Here is an 18,886-nt window from a genome sequence, read left to right as displayed (position 1 = left end):
CCTTTGAATCAAGTCGATGAAGTGTAAAGGCACAGACAGGAGGTGCAAAGCTGGAGGAAAGACAGGCTAGCCCAGCAGAAATGAGCAGTTCCCACTTGCCAGGTCCTTTATCTTCAGCGAGGGTTTTAATAATAATGGAGTAGCCTCTTACAAGTTTAATTGAGCCTTCACTTTTACAAGGCTCTTTATGATCTATCATATTTTAAACTCCATAACCTGTGTGGGAGCAAGGCTGGTATTCATCTGAGCTTTGTAGGTGAAGATTCTGGGCCACAGAGTGATCAAGCACTGTGACTTGGGGGCCCATCTGGTTAGAAGGGGGCAGAGGAACTCGAAGACCAGCGTCCCATCAGCCCTCTGTGTGCAGTTCACAGCCACGATGAGACCAATAAATGCGGAGTTCAGAGAAGCCAGCGGTCATACTTAAAACATGTGGAAACTAGAACAGGACAAGCTGGTAACCTGAAGGTCATGGTGAGGGTGGCAAGGAGAAGAACTGTGGTGAGATGAAAAGAAACTGAAGAGAAGAGAAAAGAGTGGTCGCGACCTGAGGGAAAATCCCAGAACAACTTGTGCAATCCTAGCATTACCCAGAGTGGTACATTCATTCCTAGGTAATTTGGTACCACTGACTCGATGGCTTCGAACAGAAATTTGTTCTCTCACAGTTCTGGAGGCTGGAAGTCTGAAATCAAGGTGTGGCGACAAGGTCATGCGCTCTCTGAAGGGTCTAGAGAAGAATCCTCTCTTGCCTCTTCCTAGTGGCAAGTGGCTCCTCAAAATTCTGGGCATTCCTTGGCTTTCGGTGACAGTCCTCTGTTCTCTGCCTCCATCTCCACACGGCCACTTTTCCCTGTGGGGGGAAAGCTTTTGTCTTTTCATAAGGACATAAGACCCATCCTAATCCAGTATGACCTCACCTTTACTAACTATATCTACAAAAACCCTAATTCTAAATAAAAGACACAATCTAAAATGAGATTTCAGGGGTACCCGGGTGGCTCAGTCAGTTAAGCATCTGGCTTCAACTCAGGTCATGATCTCGGGGTCCTGGGATCGAGTCCCGCATCAGGCTTCCTGCTTGGAGGGGAGTCTGCTACTCTCTCTGCTCTTCACTCCACTTGTGCACGCTCTCTCTCTCTTCTCAAGAAAATAAATAAAATCTTTAAAAATTTTTTTAAAAATAAAATAAGATTTCTGATACAGAAGTTTGATTCAACCCAGTACAAGTAGAATATATTCTAAGGCTGGTTTCCCTCATTGATCATGCCTGAGCCCTTCATACAATGAAGCAGCAACGAGATCCAAGTGGTTACTCATCTTATAGATGACACAGGGCCCTCTATAGGAAGCATTCTAGTGGCCTCCAGGTCTTGGACTGAGTCCCAAATAAAATGGGAAGGGGGTAGTTGGCATAAGGCTTTAGGGGTCCTATTGCTGAATTCCTTGTGAGTTTAGAGATGGCCAAGTTGGGGTGTTGGCCTTTTATGGTGACTCTGGCTTTCATGCTGCTTTGTGGTCACCTAAAGTTTCATTTTCATTAAACTAGAATCTGGCCCAGGGCACCTGAGTGGCTCAGTGGGTTAAAGCCTCTGCCTTCGGCTCAGGTCATGGTCTCAGGGTCTTGGGATCCAGCCCTTCATCGGACTCTCTGCTCAGCAGGAAGCTTGCTTCCCCCTCTCTCTCTGCCTGCCTCCCTGCCTGCTTGTAATCTCTGTCTGTCAAATAAATAAGTAAAATCCTTAAAAAACAAAAACAAAAAACAAACAAGCAAAACATTCCTAGAATCTGGCTGGCCCATTTCCCATTATGCTCAGTACCATTATGCTAGATGAAAGCCTTAACTCTGGGCACTTCAACATCTTCGTCAGGAGAACTAGGAGGGGAGAGAAAGGAATATGTGTGAAGAGCACACAGCCTAGGTACCTCACCTATATCATCCCTTTTACCCAAACCGAGATCTCCCAAGGTAAATATTACAGTCACTAACTTTTGCAAGCAGGAAAATGAGACTCAGAAAGGTTAAGTAACTTGCCCAAAGTAGGCCAGTGAGTAGGTAAGGAGGTCAAGATTTGAATTTGGATCTGTCTGACTCAGTAGCCGCATTGCCTCTCCAGAGGCCCAGGTCATTTACGCTGTGTGCTACGCACGGGAGCCCCCAGCAGGAAAGCAAGGCCTGCATCTATCTCGCTGTGAGGAAAGTCAGAGGGTGAGCATTGTGACTCTCCAGGTCACCTGGCTCTGATGCACCTGTCTTCAGAGCCACAACACAGTCCTCCGGGATTTACATTTTTTAAGAGTAGAACTAATTTTTTTATGTCAAAAAAAAAAAAAAAAAAGGTGCATCAAATAATTCCTCTGAAAAGCCACATGAAGGTTGGCTGGCTGCTTGCCTCCCATGACTCACTGAAGTATTTCACAAAGGATGGTGTCTCGCTGTCTGTCCTGTCTTCTGACAAATATTGGCCATCTTGGCTGAGTGGTCTGGCGGTCTTCTTAGTATCTCCAGAGCCTTGTCTGCTCTGTGCACGTGGGTGACTTATAGGGAAGACCCTTATGGGCATCCTTCCATTTTTTGGCTTTTCTCTTTCTGAGAACCACCACCACTGGTGCAGATCGGCTCCTCATACTTGTCACCAACAACAGAAGCAAACGCAAGTTTGATTCTCAGTTTGTGCTCTCTGAGGATCTGTGGACATTCCTATAACCACAAACACAAAGGACAGTCAGAACCTCTTTGAGGTCAATTGGGGTGCTAAACGGTACATGGCCATGGATGTGAAGGCCTGTCTTAGGCTGCTGATTCTTCCTAATCCCAGATTCCATATTAAAACTATGTATAAGAAAGCCTAGGGAGAGAAGTTGGTCTTTGACAAGCCCATTTCCACCACCAAGGAACAAATTAGACTTCAACACCTTTGCCCTGTGAGAGTACATTGGAGTGACCCTGCTGGGGTGGACACCTCATGAATGCCTGTGTCACTGGGGAGCTTTATAAAATGTGTGCTTGTTTAATAACACAGCCACACATAACTGTGAGGGGAGAAAAAACAGATCTAATGTTTACAGAAAAAAAAAAAAGCTTTTGTCAAAGATCGCCTTGGATGCATTGATTACTTGGTAGGTGGTTAATTTATTTGTCCTTTTGATATTTACATATATCTTCTCCAATCCCCAGAGAGGTCCTTGAGCAATAAAATTACCCTTTCCAGAAGGAATTTACTCAATAAGAACTACAAAATCAAATTCTAAAATCTGTGGCCTAGAAGCTGAGGTCGATGCAAATCCAGTTAAACATAAGAGATGCTCCTTTAATCCTTATCAAACAGAAGCACCCAGAGCAAAGAATTGTGCTTGTAGAGAGGCGCCTGGGTGGCTCAGTCAGTTGAGGATCTGACCTTGATTTCAGCTCAGGTTGTGATCTCAGTGTCGTGAGATCAAGCCCCATATTGGGCTCTCCACTGGGCATGCGGTCTGCTTGGGATTATCTCTCCTTCGGCACACACTCTCTCTCTAATAAAAGAAAGCACTGTGCTGGTGGAGAATACAAAGATGTAGAATGCATGGCTCCTGCTCTTACATATGTCATGCTGACTTCCCAGGACCGTTGCAATCTTAATATAACTGTGCCCATGTTTCACAAGACCCTCTTATCTTATCCCCTTTCATTGCCATCCTGATGCTTCATCTTTCTTCATCCATGCCTCCTGCCATAAAGTCTTTCTTGTTCTGTTCTCCTCTTGCTTTCTTTTGAACCATGCCTCAGGTCTCCCATTCTCTGTAAGGGGCTTCCTGACACCCGCACTAAGAGCCTCAAGTTCTCTTCTGCACACCTGCCACATCCGTGCTGGGTTCCACCCATATGGTACGTGGCCCGTGCTTCCTCAAATTATTAGGGATACGAGCGGCCTCATTAACAAAATTGTAATTCCTGCTGAGGTAGGAACGATCTCTAACACATCTGATTTCCCCAAAGCTAGTCAACAAAAGACCTTCATACAACTAGTCCATAATGAAGCTGATGTGAGTCAGATTGGGAAATCTTCAAAGAAGAGTGACTTGAGCTAGTCAAAGAGCAATGTGGTTCTGAAAAAAAACAAAGAGGCAAAGGAAGACAATGTCACTTGGTTCAAGGAGCTAGAACAAAGGCACAGAATGAAAAGAAAACCAAATGTGTGCAGGAAAGCATATAGAAGACGGTCAAACTAGAGAAATGGTTTCATGCTGGGGAACAAAGGTGGAAATTCTTCTGGTAAATAGGTTGTTGTCTGGTTATAAACTCCTTAAAATCCAGAAAGAGGGAACCACACGATGTATGACGATCATCTCAGGTTCTAGTCAAAGGAGAGGTAGTCGTAACTGGGGTCTGTGTTAGGAGGATTTCAAGACCGTGTCTTTGTTCACCTGAACAGAAGGTCATGAATAATTAGTGATAGTTGCCATAGGTGCAGCGCTGGGGAATTGAACCAGGCGTGTTACACACTTGCCATGTCTATTAGAGTGAGTTTTGAATGGTTTCTGAGGAGAAAGATGACAGATTCCGCTGTTTATCTTGGCGAGAGGAAAGAAGGGACACATCTTGGGAAGATGCTTTTGAGAACTCTCGGGCTTGAGGTCTCTGGGGCTGGGGCTCCACACTGGAAGAAAAAGGAGGAGTCAGCTGCATCCGGGAAATAAGCAGCTAGGCGAGCGGAGAAGAGCAGAGTATGGCTGCCTGCAAGGTCTTGAGGTTGAGTGTCAGGGAGAAGGAAGAATCTTTTATTTTGTAAGAGTGTAGATTGAAATCATAAACAAATTGGGAGAAATAAACGCTGCCGAGGGCCTCTGCTCTGCGTCTTGGTCATGCAGGAGTTAAACATACAGAAAGCTGCAGAATGCTATTATTTTAGAGCCCTGTGAAAATGTAATTTGATTAGTCTATTGGACGATATTCCAAAGAACCAAATGTCTTCCATGAATCAGTCAGAAATGCTTAGGAAAACCAAAATAAAAAATGCTTTCTAAGCCAATAAAGGTGCTAATTAGTGCCTTCTGCATATCTCACTACATCTTCCACAGTAATACAGTTTGCAGGGTTAAGTGTGGTGTCTGCTGCCTCAGATGGCAGAAGTCCACCTCACAGTCGGGAGGGCGGCTGGAGACTCAGAACTGGCATTTTAACCCATGCGATGGGATGTAGTGAGTAAAGCGGAGAACTTTTTTTTTACTTTGATTCTCTTCCAACTCAACCCTTATGAGCCTTGAGCCTTGGGGAGAGGAGGACATTATTATGATTCTTTCTTTCTTTCTTTCTTTCTTTCTTTCTTTCTTTCTTTCTTTCTTCTTTCTTTTTTTTCTTCATCCATCCACCATTGCTTTTAAAGAGTAAAATCTGGTTTTAAAAACCTACTAAGACTGTCATAGAAGGTGAAAAAAAATGGAGAAAAATAATGAGACCAAACCATTAGAGATACAAGAAGGAAGTAAGGAGGCCCTAGCAGGCAGGGCCTTATGGGATGGATACAGGCACATTTCGCAGGTGTCTCGCCTTCAGCCTGGAGCACGATGCCTACAGAAGCTTGAGGAAACGCAGGGTACCAGGAGCAGTTTGTCTGTCCCATGGTGGCATTCCCTAGGTGTCAAATTCCTGTGCTCAGAGGCAGCGGACTCAAATGCTCCCGGGAGCCAGGCGGATAACCGCTTATGAACCAAGTGAGTAGGATGGAGGCTGCACATGTGTGCCGCACACGTGGCCTCTGATGCATTGCTTTCCGAAGAGATCTGGGCCGACACTGCCTTATCTTCGAGTTGTAAGGAAATTCTAGGAACCCCAGGACTGGAGAGAACTGGGCTGCCAGCTGGTGCCTCTTGGTTCAGGTTCATTATTGAAGAGGGACAGAGGGAACAAGGACCCAACCCTGACAAGCCCAGGAAGTTTATCTTACAAATTAGCAAAGTGGAAAAACAACTACAACTGAACTAAACTAAAACCCAACAAACCCTCCAACAGGCAAGGAATAATACTTTCATTCTGTCTTGTGAGACTCTCAACCGCTTGGCCCAGCACTGGAAAGGCACATCGTGGGTTTATGTTTTTCACTCCCTGTGACTCTCAGGTGACAGAGTTCTATTTGTTCCATAGGGCAGAGATTCATGGAAACTGCACTCTCGCTACCTTTTAAAACTGTAGTTGTGTGTTCTGGGCTTAGTTAAGTACTCACTGTCTGCCCATACCTCATGATATGCTTCAAGTTTTTATCTTTCTAGACCAGTGTTCTTGTCCCATTCAGCAGGGTCACTGAGCCTTTGAAAAAACAGCTGGAAACTACACATGTTCTTATCTCCACCCTCAAAATTTGGCACTCAGAGCCAAGGTCACAGATACCTAGAGATCTGTTCATAGTATCCTACCCAGACAAGAACTCTGGCTCTAGACTGAGGAGCCCTTTATTATTTTCAACCTTTTTTTTTTTTTTTATGTTTCAATCATTTAGGCTTGTTTTTCCAAAATTTCTCCCCACCTGCATGTATTTCTTACAGTGAAAAATTTATACTTTCTCAGGGGAGTGCTGGGTGGCGACATTTCCAGTTTTATACATGTCACACATTCGCACCCAGAAAAAGCCACTGTGAGAGGAAATGAGAAGGCTGGTGAACTTTCGGAGGAACTGGCCCATGTTCTGAAGGTTTCCCTCTGCATCGTCTGCTGCCGTAGCATTACATCGTGACACAGATCCTGAAGGCTGCCACGGCTCGTTCCGGAGCCTCCCAGTACTGAGCTCTTCTAGTCTGTCCTCAGCACCACTAACCAAACAAATGGACTGTCGGCATCGTCTCTCTCACATTTATTCGTGTGCTCAAAATCCATGTCCCGACACATACATATAAACTCCTCTTTCTGGTTTTCAGATATGCTACGGACATGCTGTTGGCAGTGTGGTGTTTTGAAAAGAAACAACAGCAACAAATAAAAATAAGCTGTGGCATCCTGCTGGCCGTGCGAAATACATTTAATCTCTCTGAGCTTCAGTTTGCTTCCCTGTTAAGTGGGGATTCATAATACCTATTTCATAGATTTGTCGTACGAATTAACAGGGACGGTGCATACAACATGCTTAGCCCACTGCCTCCTATAAAGTTAACATTAAATAAATGATGCTGTTATTGCTATAATCAATCACCAAGGTGACGATGTATTCCCAGACCTGCTATTTTTGACTGTGTGATCCCGGGCTTATTACTCAACTCCTATGAGTCTGCTTCCTAATCTGAAAAATCAGGATAGGTCCTAAATGTAAGACTGTCATGAGGACTAGGAGATAGAAATGCATGGCGGGTGCTGGACAACAGTGGGGTCCTCCGTGTATCCTTTTGCTTGTCCCCACACTCACTCCTTCATCCTGTGGACCATGAGTGAGTCTTCCAAAATGCCCTATGCTCTCATCAGACTTGCTAAAGACACACTTTGTGCTTGGCCACACCTCTTTTCCTTTTATCAAATTCTACCCCTTCTTAAAAATCCAAGACACACACCAGTTTCTCCATGAAACCTTTGCAGGCTACTTCCTTTGCCACCGACTTCCATCTTGACTGAACAAGTACATTTCTTCACGTTGTTGTCACACCATTTAGCCATTAATTACATTCTGTCTTGTTCGCTGCAGGGATGCCTTCTACTCATGCTGATACCATCTCAGATATGGAAATCAATCCCATCTTCATTCAGACGAGGACCAGAAAATCTTCTATCTTAAAGGAAATGAAGCTTCTTAAAAGAAATGAAGCTTTGATTAATTCTAATCTTTCTTTGTTACAGTTTCTTTACATGAACAAGAAATGGTGCACATGACCGTGAAGGACTATATGAGGTAGGTGGTGGGACCCGTGTGGCTTCACTTGAGTATTTTAGAGCCACATCTTTCACAAATGAAATGGAAATGAGGAGACTTCTTAATACCACCATGGAGCTTGGGATCTTGTCACTGGTTTAGCTACAGCACCCACAATGCTTTCACAACCCTTGGAGAGAGCTAGAGGTTCTTTCAATGTCATAAAAGGGTGAGCAAATTCAATCAACGAACGCTGGCATAGGGGTGGGGAAGAAATTTAATTAAAGCACATGCATGGGGTGCCTGGGTAGTTCAGTTGGTTAAGCGACCACCTTCAGCTCAGATCATGATCCTGGAGTCCCAGGATCGAGTCCCACATCGGGCTCCCTGCTCAGCAGGGAGTCTGCTTCTCCCTCTGACCCTCTCCTCTCATGCTTTCTCTCTTTCTCTCTCTCTCTCTCAAGTAAATAAATAAAATCTTAAAAAAAAAAAAAAACATGCATAAAAGGCATTTGACTATAAGACAACTGTCCAGAAGAACCTGTTCATGAAAGAGTTGCTTTCGTATTCTCACATAGTCAGTGTTATTCATCACCATGCTCTTCGCTGGGCAATAAGACAGTTGACTTCTGAACAACATGGCTTTGAACTGTGTGGGTCCACCTACATGCAGACTTCTTTTCAAATTCAAGTATAATTACCGCACAGTTTTGTTTTTTGGTGTACAATGTAACGACTCACTAATTCTCTACATTTCTCGGTGCTCATCAAGATAAGTGTACTCTTAATTCTCTTTCACCCTTCCTGGCACTCACCTCCCCTGTATTTAAGAGTCTGGGACTTTATGTTTATCTTTTTTTCCTTTGTTTGTTCATTTGTTCTGTCTTCGGTTCCACATATGAGCGAAATCACATGGTATTTGTCCTTCTCCAACTGAAGTATTTTGCTATGCAGATTTTTTATAAGTAGAATACATTACTATAAATGTGTTTTCCTTTTGATTTTCTTCATAACGTTCTCTTTTCTCTAGCTTACTTTATTGTAAGGACAATTTTTTATATATGACATATAAAACATGTGCTAGTTGACTCCTCTCAGTAAGGCTTTTGGTCAACAGTAGGTTATTAGCCATTAAGTATCAGGGGAGTCCAAGCTTATACATAGATTTTTGACTATGGTGGGGGTCAGTACCCCTAGCCCCCATGTTGTTCAAGGGTCACCTGTGCATAAGATTTCCAATGTTACAGGTAGAAAGCAGTGAGAATCTCTTAATATGAAGGTAGACTAAGTCTCAAGGTGGTGCCTGACAGTGGGGACAAGAGCATCACCTCAAAACTTAATAGCCTTGAGAATTTTTGAGGCCCATCCCAGACACTCTGAGTCAGGGAATCTGGAAGTAGGGTTCACAAATCTGTGTTTTAGCAAACCCTTCAGATGATTCTGAGAAACATTCTGGTTTAAGAACCACTGGCATAGACTGTGAGCTTTTTGAAGCTGGGAACTCTGCTCCCATGCCTCAGCCACCCTTGCATTTTCAACATAATCTCAACTCATTGAAGACCAAATATTCAATACTGTCTCTCTGTGAGTCCCACCAATTCGCAATCAAAATGCTACTTTGTCAGTCTTCCCCTCTGAGCAGATTAGCTATTTTTGTTGCCCACAGAATCAGAGAGCCCTAAGGGACCCTAGAAGTCTCTCAGGCAACTTTCTCATTTTGTTGAAGAGGAAAATGAAAGCCAAGGTCAGTGACTCACTTCTGCTCTCCTGGTTTGCTTAGAACTGTGACTCTACAGGGATTCTCCTGGATCCTAGGCCTGCAGTTTCTGAGTGGCTCTGATGAATGTTACAAAGGGAGGTGTGATCCTCAAACCCAGAATGAAACAGAAATATGGCAGGCTTAATACAAGCTGAGGGGAGGCAATAAATAAAAGGATATCTTCTGCATCTCGTCAGGGCTCCCAGCAAACTCAACCCTCTGTTAAAACCAGAATCTTTATTATTCAGAAACATATACTTTCTCCACCTTAACGTGGAGAAGCAACTGAACGAAGAGGCAAAGACCAGCTATTCTGACCACCTGTGGGATGAGGACTAAGGCAAATTCAAGACAACTTTGTCTCTTAGGGAAACTTGATATCTACATGGTGCTCTTTGCTTAATTCCAATCTCGTGCCACCTGGCTGTTATGACTGATGAGGATGGATGTGTTCATGCTGTATCCGAGCTCTGTAACACTGAACTATGTGACAACAGGGTTTCATTCTGTTTGGAAGTGCTTCCAAAGGACTTGTAAGGCAGGCCTCTTTGGATAGAGTGACACTTTTTTTTGTGGTAGTAGAGGAGTTGGTTACTATTGCATATGGATGGCCCCCGGAGCCCAGGAGACAGCTCTGAAAGATTGTGAACCGTGCAATATGGAACCTTTCACCATTATGGGAATTAAGACGGAGTCACGTCAGTGACGGCTCACCGTACCTCTTTCACCACACAATTTTAACTTCTTCAGAAAGTTGGTGCCTAGCAGAGCTGTGTTCCTGAAAGGTTCCCCAATGATTTGCCATCTGTCAAAAGTGAGACATTCTGTCACCTTTATAATGAGCACTAGCGGGCACCTAACACTTAAATTCTCACACCTTCTGTAACAAGACACTCTTGGAAAGAGGAGCAGCTTCTCCACGGCATGCTCTCTCTTCCTCAAAGGTGTGGCCATTATGGGATTATTAGAAATGAGGAGGAAATGCAAATGTTCGCCCTGGAAGGGAAAGATTCACAATGATCTCCCAGGGGACTATCTAAATCAACACAGCTCATCGTTGGTATTTTCCCCAACTGTAGATCTCTGCATCCGTTTTCAGAAACTCCCACCCTTTCCAGAGGGACCAGTTTCAACTCTTGCCATTCTGCTGCAAGTCTCCCACAAAGGTATGTGATTTCCAGGCACTTGTCAACCAGAGAAATCATTCAGTGTGACAGTAGATTTTATGAAATTATAAATAGGTCCCTGAGAAATAACTTGTTGAATGAACAGATGAGAGAATGAATAAAGGGTTTTCAAAATTCCAACTTGCAAGAACAAGGTAAAAGATTCAGTGACATCGAACTAAATATCTGTCCATGGGGAGATGGCCAAACAGACAATTGGCCAACCCATTTTATGGAATTCTATACAATGATAAAAGGAATAGGCAGAGAGCACTATATACATTAGCTTAGAACAATCTTTGAATCATATTTTTCAGGAGAAAAAAACAAGATGTGGAAAGACACCTAGAGTATGCTACTATTTATAGATTGAACCAGTGACAACTAGAAAGCATATATGTAACAGAAAAATATCCAGAAGGATAAATATAAATTTAGCAGGAAAGGAGTCAGGATTGATAGGTGTAATGGCTAAAGGGAAAGAGAGCTTTATGTATAATATAATAATTTTTTAACAAGGTGAATATATGTATGTGTTTCTTGCATAATTAAATATAAATAAGAAGAGTTAATGATATTAAAAATATGTTTAGTGACAAATCAATCAGTAAATGCATTCTTAGACATGAGGTTGTAAGCCTCTGAAAGGCAGAACTATGCCCTATTCCTTTTTGTGCCATGGGTGACTAGCAGAGAGCATAGAATGTGATAAATGTTCAATAAATATTTGTATAAATGAGCAGGGATAAAAATGTGTACAATGAGGTCAATATGATCACAGATTAAACCTTTTAGATGCAATTTAGATTTCCTGCAAGAATTTTTTTCTCCCTTGAAACTTTTTTATGTTTTAAGATATCAAGGGATGGGGAGAAGGAGGGCGGGGAGAGGGTGGTGGGATTATGGACACTGGGGAGGGTATGTGCTATGGTGAGTGCTGTGAAGTGTGTAAACCTGGCGATTCACAGATCTGTACCCTTGGGGCTAATTATACATTATATGTTAATTTTAAAATAATAATAAAAATAAAAAATTAAAAAAAGATATCAAGGGATTGGTATCCCTGTTCTCCAGTTATTCCAATGATTAGGATATCCAACCTCAGCCATTTAAGCCCTCCAATAAGAGTTTTTGGCTTGTCTTTTCTTCCTTGATCGAATCGGGAGGCAAAGCACCTGATCTCTATGTTACATAAGAAAGTGTGATCATGATGTTGGGTCATGTGTGGTAAGTGGGCCTGCCCAGGGAGACTACAGGTGACTGTTGCTCAATGTGTGAATGGCTAAATAAATGAATTGTAATTAATCCAATTTAAATGATGAAGTCATGAAAGTAAATCACCCAAACTATCTCAAATAAGCTCCCTAGGGTTGCGTGGAAAGTATAGGCAAGCAGGGACTTGCAACAAAAGAGCCAAGCAAACCTAGAAAAGCCTTATCAAAAGTTCTGCTTCCCATACGGTCCATGAGTTCTAAAAGGTCAAGAGCACAGTCACCAAGGAGAAGGTCAATAATTGGGAAGAGTTGGTAGACATAAATAGAATTTCCAGATAACCAAAGTTTATTATTTTAATAATAATAAACTGAGTCAAACTAAGCCAAAACTAAACCAAACGAAGCCAAAACTGAGTCAAACAATTTGAAGAAACCATGTCTTATTTCTCACCCATGTCCAAAAAAAAACCCAAAAAACAAAAAACCAGAACATATTTTCATTCTATTTTGGGGCTGAAAATCATTACTTGTATCAGTCCTTGGAGTCTGCATTTCACACTATGGTCAGCAGATCTGTGTAGCTGATGAGGCCCCCAGACTGACTCGTTTTTAAAACATTCTTTTTTGGGGCACCTGGGTGGCTCAGTGGGTTAAAGCCTCTGCCTTCAGCTCAGGTCATGATCCCAGGGGCCTGGGATTGAACCCCCTGTCGAACTCTCTGCTCAGCAGGGAGCCTGCTTCCTACTCTCTCTCTCTCTCTGCCTGCCTCTCTGCCTACTTGTGATCTGTCTGTCACATAAATAAATAAAATCTTTAAAAGAGAAAAAAAATTCTTTTTTGAGTTCCACTCCCTACAGGTTTTTGGTTTTTTTCTTCTGTTTCTTATTGCCATAAACTAGCATTTCTTTGTGGTTATCAGTGTATCGCTTCTGGCTTCTGACCCACAATCTCCCTGCCCTACCTAACTTAACATTTGCCTATTATGAAATGGAAAGTCAGGTAAATAAACTCATGGCTCTTGCACAGGAAGTACAGACAAGCAGTCCCTGAGTGGGAGTGATGGACTGTCCCTTAAATAAGTATGTATGAGCTCTGGTAGACACACCATCTCGTTGTCTATTTAGATTCCTCTTTACTCAGTTTCTGGAAGACTGGGGCAGGAGTGGGGGCAGGAAGGGCAGGTGACTAGAAAAAAGACCAGATTTTGTTAAGTGAACTGTTATCGGATAAAGATATTCATATTTTTACCACAGCATTCCTGAATGGCTGGAATTTTGGGAAAAAGATCCGGTGGAGATTCTCTTGGATCTGGGGTTTGGTGCAGATGAGCCCGACATCTGCACACAAGTCCCAGCCAGATTTCTGGGTTGTAGCTCAGCCGCCAGAGGAATCAACATCCGGGTCTTCCTTGAAGCTCAAAGGCAGCGAATGAACATTGAGAACCCTGACTTGTACAGTAAGTGGGGGCTGTGTGGTTTCTGAATCTCAGCAACGGGGCTGAGTGTCCAGATGAGAGTCACAACATTAGGAGGAACTCTCTGGAAAATGTGTGCTGTAGCAATCACCCCTTTCTTGCAGCAGCCTAGAACAGAGAAGTGTCTGCTTCAGGTTCATATGAGTGTTTTGGGGAAAGGAGATCTCTCCATGTTGTCCTCCTATGTGGACTTGGCCCTGTCATCTGGAATGTCACTGGTTGCAATAACAAAGGAAAGGTAGAAATGGAGAATCATACTTGACTCTTACCTCTTTTTGTTCAGAATTTACCCAGTGGTATCATCAGATTTATTTGTCCATAATCAGTCACATGGCCACACTTAACTCTAAAGGGTTCAGAATGTGCCATCTCACCATATGTCGGGGGCTGGGGAAGCCATACCACTGAACAGCACTAGTATATACCATAATCACATACCCTGGAGGCAGAGGAACCAGGAGCTGACAAATCTTATCACCAGTCACAAGGTAAAACCTTAATTTCCTCTTGTCTGAAGCTAGGAACATTTCTTATTCCACTATGAGCTATAAGTGGTAGGTGTGAAGCTGTCACATCTCCAGATTTGTGGACTAACTCTGCCTAACCCTCTTCATTATCATGCATGCTGCTATTTTTTTCCCCAACTGGCGGTCAATGGAATACTTTTCTCTTGGAGGTTACCAGGATGTTCTTGGAGTGTGTGTACTATGCTCAAGTAACTTGGGGGAAAGATACCTGGCAGTTGAACAGGTTTATTTAGTTCAGAATTTGCTTAATATGCCAAAGTGCACTCTCGATCTCCTAGAGAAGATGCCAGGCAGCATTTTCAAAATTATTTAAATACAAAACCCCCTCTTGGAGGAGCACTGAAGAGCATCTCCTCCATGAGATAGACTTAGCAGAATTCTGGACTGGAGAAAATGCCAAAATTCTGTTTCTGAAATACATTCTTTAAATAAATTCATGAAAGTCAAGTGAGATACAGTGTTTTTCTCAAACAAATATCTCAGATTTTTCATTTTAGTCTCTGTTTCCCCATTTTCATGTGGGTGAAATGGGTCTCAAATCTCAGCAATGTTATTTTTTTTTAAAAAGAGTATATATATCCCCAAAGGTGTTGCAATGACATGTTTCTTTACCTTTTAGAGGAAATTAGTATCCTTTGCTGTCTCATCCTCCAAGCCATAGGGAGATGCAAGTTCTTAGATCAATTCTTTCTTTGGAAACAATAATAACACTTCTTGTTATTTGGGAAGTGTTTGACCTGAGCTGTCATTTTGCAGATGAAACTGACACACGGATTATAGAAGACCCAGGAGATGGTCCCTAGTCTTGTGATTGTGCCCCTACTCTTATTTCCACCATCAACACTGTGCTAATAATGCACACTAACAGTTCTCACTCAATTCTTACCTGGACACTTTTGATTCAAGAAAACTGAGATGGTCAAATGTAAAACAAACAATAATAAAATTAGTTGGTTGTTCTAAAAACAGAAGGGAGAGTATGTCTCATTCAGAATCACTAAAATTGCTTCAAATTCAAAGGGATGACAATCAATTGGTTCATCGCTCAATCTTCCCAAAGGCAAAAACAAACAAGAAATGAAACAAACAAAACAAAAACAAAACAAAACAAAAAACTCCCACACATCTAATACCACAAGATGGTGTTCTTTGAATTAACCTAACCAGTTAAATGGATAGATTTTATTTTAGTCTATTTTAGTCATCCATCCTGCTATAGGATGGATGTTAAGACAGTCATAGAAGTACAATTATGATTCAGTCATACCCTGGGGCTCACAAAAAGAAGGTTTAGTTTTAACTAAAAAGATTGCATTCTGAAAATGCAATCAGAATGTTTCTAAAAATACCCAGAACCCAAGAGTTCCTCTTGGTCTTAAAAGAATGTAGTGATCTTCTGCGAAAAGTCCATCACAGTGTTTAAAGTAGAAGGATCAGTAGTCACTGCCCCCCCCCACCCTTTCTGGTGAAGGGATCAGGTAGGTGGAAGGATTTGCTCATGGGAAAGTCAGTAGCATTGCTCTGCTGGTGCAAACAACAGAACAGAGGCCAGCGTCCTTACCCACCAATGTGACCCTTGACCACTGTTGAGCTGTGCAACCTGGCATACTATCACTGGGCTTGAGAAAAAGGCTGTGTAATAAAAGTAAAACGTTTTTTTTCCCAACATTTTGGTTTTATTATCTGGAGATTTTTTTTTTTGCTATTTTCATTCAAAGTGGCAATGTGTCCCACTAGCTGCACTGGGTCCCATCCATATGATAATGAAGTCAACACTTGCGTATTGTCTAAATGAGCCATCCAGAAAGACTTACAGGTTGAAGAGCTGGTTCATGTAAAAAGGCAAATGGATTTTCACATTAATGGCTGTTTTCTCTTGGATGGTTAAGGACAATATATTCCTGTCCTGAGACTTAAACATTTATAACTCTAACTACTGGTATTTGTACAACATTGTGCTTTCTACACAGAAATGAAGTATGTGAGGGACATATAGATGGGTATTATTACCCTTTTTCTCCAGATGAGGAAACTGACCATTTGTTATATGCTTGACACAGGTGCTAGGCACCATATTTCTATTAACTCATTTACTCTGACATCACACTTGAAGTCATTGATTGACCTGGGATTTGGAACCAGGCCTTCTGACTCCATATTGCATGATCATTGCAAACTGTAAGTGACAGTATAGGTGGAGATGATGAAGGTGATGATTAGGATATCTACCACATAAAGCCATGGAGGAATACGCAAGTTCACCCCATATGAAAGAGCTAGGTTCACTCTTTGTCATTTAGTTTAATATACAAGATTCAGATTCATCCTCGCCTATAGTTTTTATGAATACACACATAAAAACTACAGGCATATATGAATTTAAATATTTATATTTATATTTAAATATAAGAGGTGTTCTCTTTCTGCATGACACAACAGCATCTCCTTAGGTTGGGGAATCACCTCCATAATAACCAGTGGCATGTACTGAGAAAAAGTTCAAGAGCTTCAAGAGCTTGTAGTCCATCTGACCTTGAAAATCACATATGTCACCAACTTTTTCACTTTTTACTACATTTATGCAGTTTCATGGAAAGGACCCAGTCTAAAAATTCTGTGTTCATTGTATTGTTCAGGTCGTTTCCAACAGCTGGAGATCCTGGACCAGGTAGCCAATGCCTTCTCATCTTTGCTGAATAATGTTAACATCCTGCAGAACAAAGATGAAGAGGAAGAGAGAGGGGAAAATGTGGAAAGAACCTCAATGAGTGAAGCCAATGGACATCGGAAGAGAATGGGTAAACTTTTCAAGAGAACTTCAAAGCAGAGCATTAAAAGAGATTGTAGCCCAGACGCATCAGAGTCACTGAAGATGAGGGGCAAATTTTCCATCACCTCTGCAAAATCAGGAGGGTGTGGAGCAGAGTTATCAGTTGTGACAAACAACCATGACCAAAGCCATTTGTTTCCTTTGGCAGAACACTTGTCTCTCCAAGCCTGCAATGATTTGGTTCCCTGTCATGCTCCCCAAGCTCTTGTGAGCAAACAGTGGCCTCGCTCATCCACATTGGCTAAGAGGGCTCCTCTTTCCTGTATGCCTGAGGGCTCGGTCAAGGACAAAACTGAAAAGGTACACTCCATTCAAACTAACAAGCTCAAGAGCTTGTTTCATCTTGCAAGAGAAGCACTGGACTCCTTTGAATTGGAAGAGGTCAGTGTTATACCTACGCGCTCAACTTCTAAGGGAACAATCCTCTCCAAGGCATTTTCTGCCTACTACATTCAGTTGATCCCTTAATCTTTTAACTTCCTCAGAGTTATATGTTATTGGTCCAAACTCCTATTTTTGTTTTGTTTTGTTTGTCTAGGACATTTAAGGCCATTCTAGCTTGCTTCCATCCACTCTCTAACTTCCCTTGTTTCACCGTCTTAGAGGGTCAGTTCAGCTACTTCCCATTCAATGAAATTGTCCACCACTTCCACTCTGGGTTCTCACAGCCTTGGTAGGGAGCACTTGTATAAGAGAGACTATACATGTGTGTTGATGATATCTCCCCTGCTGGTCTGTCAGCTCCCCAAGGACAAGGTTTTGGCTTTAACAAGATGTGTCTTGGAAATAGTTTCCCCATGATGCCTCATGCAGGGTCTTGGACAAAGAAGTAGGGACTTGGGTTTGGTTTTGATTTTACAGGACTAGTATTTTATTTGTTTGCTTGCTTTGGAATTTATTGATAGTCACATAACTTGACCTCCCTTGCACAAATATATATATTCACCATTTTGTGCAAAAAGAACTCATCGCATCAGCCTCATTCCTAGGCCAATACACCTTTCTGGGGCTGATCCCACCTTCTTCAAGCGTCCATGCCATTGGCATCGTCAGCCTCATTCTATGCCACCCTGACTCAACTCCAGAAAAGTATGAATGCATTTGAGGCTGAGGCGTAGGGGTATTTCTTCCATTTCTGGTTCTCCCTGGGCTGCACCATGACACAGCGCCCCTTGGCATGGCTTTTGTGGGTTGATTGAAGTTCACACATCACATGACTTCTTGCCTCCATCTTTTTTATCACATCTTATGCTGCCTGGTCACCATACATTCTGTTCTTAAAACATGGGCGTGAAACATGTGACAGGGAAAAGATTATATTTTTACAGACCCTTTCCCCATTCGTACCTCTTCACACTGCCTGTTTTCTCCTCTCCAGACCATTAATTTCCCATCCACCCATGGTGAGAGCCTTATAACCCCACAGGCTTCTCTTTCCTGAGTGGGAGAAGGCTAACATTGGTCAATAAAGAGTTTTTGTTCAACAAAACAAGAACAACAACATATTTGGCAATGTGCTCCTTCATCTTTACCTTCCCTCACTTGTGCTGATTTTCACTCCCATTTAGAGGACACCCCCCTCCACTCCTCAGTCTTTAAAAAAAAAAATTACACATTTTCACACATTTCTCTACTCTTTAATATAATGACAAGGAAGAACAAAAGAACAAAAGTTTCCCCTTTATCATGTAAATTATCCAGAAGTGGGGCAGGATATTTTTATGGAAATTCCAAGGTGGGCCCACCTTTCCTTTGAGCCTGGGACAAGCAAGACACTCTAATGGGTTGGGGGTGGAGGCAGACTCTTCCCCCAAGGGAACTTCTGTGCAGTGACAGGGATGGGCACAGAAACCAGAAACATGCAGGGAGAGGCCCAGCTCTACTGGTAAACTTTTATATCACTCTAGACATGTCTGGAATATCTGCGGAGCAAGAAAAGAGGTTCTTAACCTGCCAGGGGACAGAGAGGACCAGCTAACTGGGGGAAGTAAGGCTTACCCATTGCCCTAAAAGAAGAAGAGAAAGTAGGTGAATGTACCTATGAGTAGCCCTCCCCAGCCAACAGAGATAAAACAGTTGCCTCAAAATACATAGCTGTCAATGCTCCT

The 18,886-nt window shown here is 42.4% G+C and overlaps 1 protein-coding gene across 4 annotated transcripts in view; it reads left to right on the top strand.

Moving 5' to 3' along the window:
- The window catches only part of ITPRID1 (ITPR interacting domain containing 1), a gene marked incomplete at its 3' end in the record, with an annotated part of 104,241 nt that overhangs the window by 34,353 nt on the left and 51,002 nt on the right, over positions 1 to 18,886 (top strand). For 3 of the 4 annotated variants that reach the window (XM_082691793.1, XM_082691794.1, XM_082691795.1), the window contains 4 exons: positions 7,796 to 7,847; positions 10,647 to 10,733; positions 13,201 to 13,403; positions 16,585 to 17,159. In XM_082691793.1, the coding sequence (XP_082547919.1) occupies positions 7,796 to 7,847; positions 10,647 to 10,733; positions 13,201 to 13,403; positions 16,585 to 17,159 (917 nt within the window). The remainder of the gene's footprint in view (positions 1 to 7,795; positions 7,848 to 10,646; positions 10,734 to 13,200; positions 13,404 to 16,584; positions 17,160 to 18,886) is intronic. The other variant, XM_082691796.1, reaches the window with a different exon arrangement.

Source organism: Mustela nivalis, assembly GCF_964662115.1.
Source record: "Mustela nivalis genome assembly, chromosome: 12".
Taxonomy (NCBI): Eukaryota; Metazoa; Chordata; class Mammalia; order Carnivora; family Mustelidae; genus Mustela; species Mustela nivalis.
The sequence above is the reverse complement of the archived record's forward strand: the minus strand, read 5'-3'. Positions and strand labels throughout refer to the sequence as shown.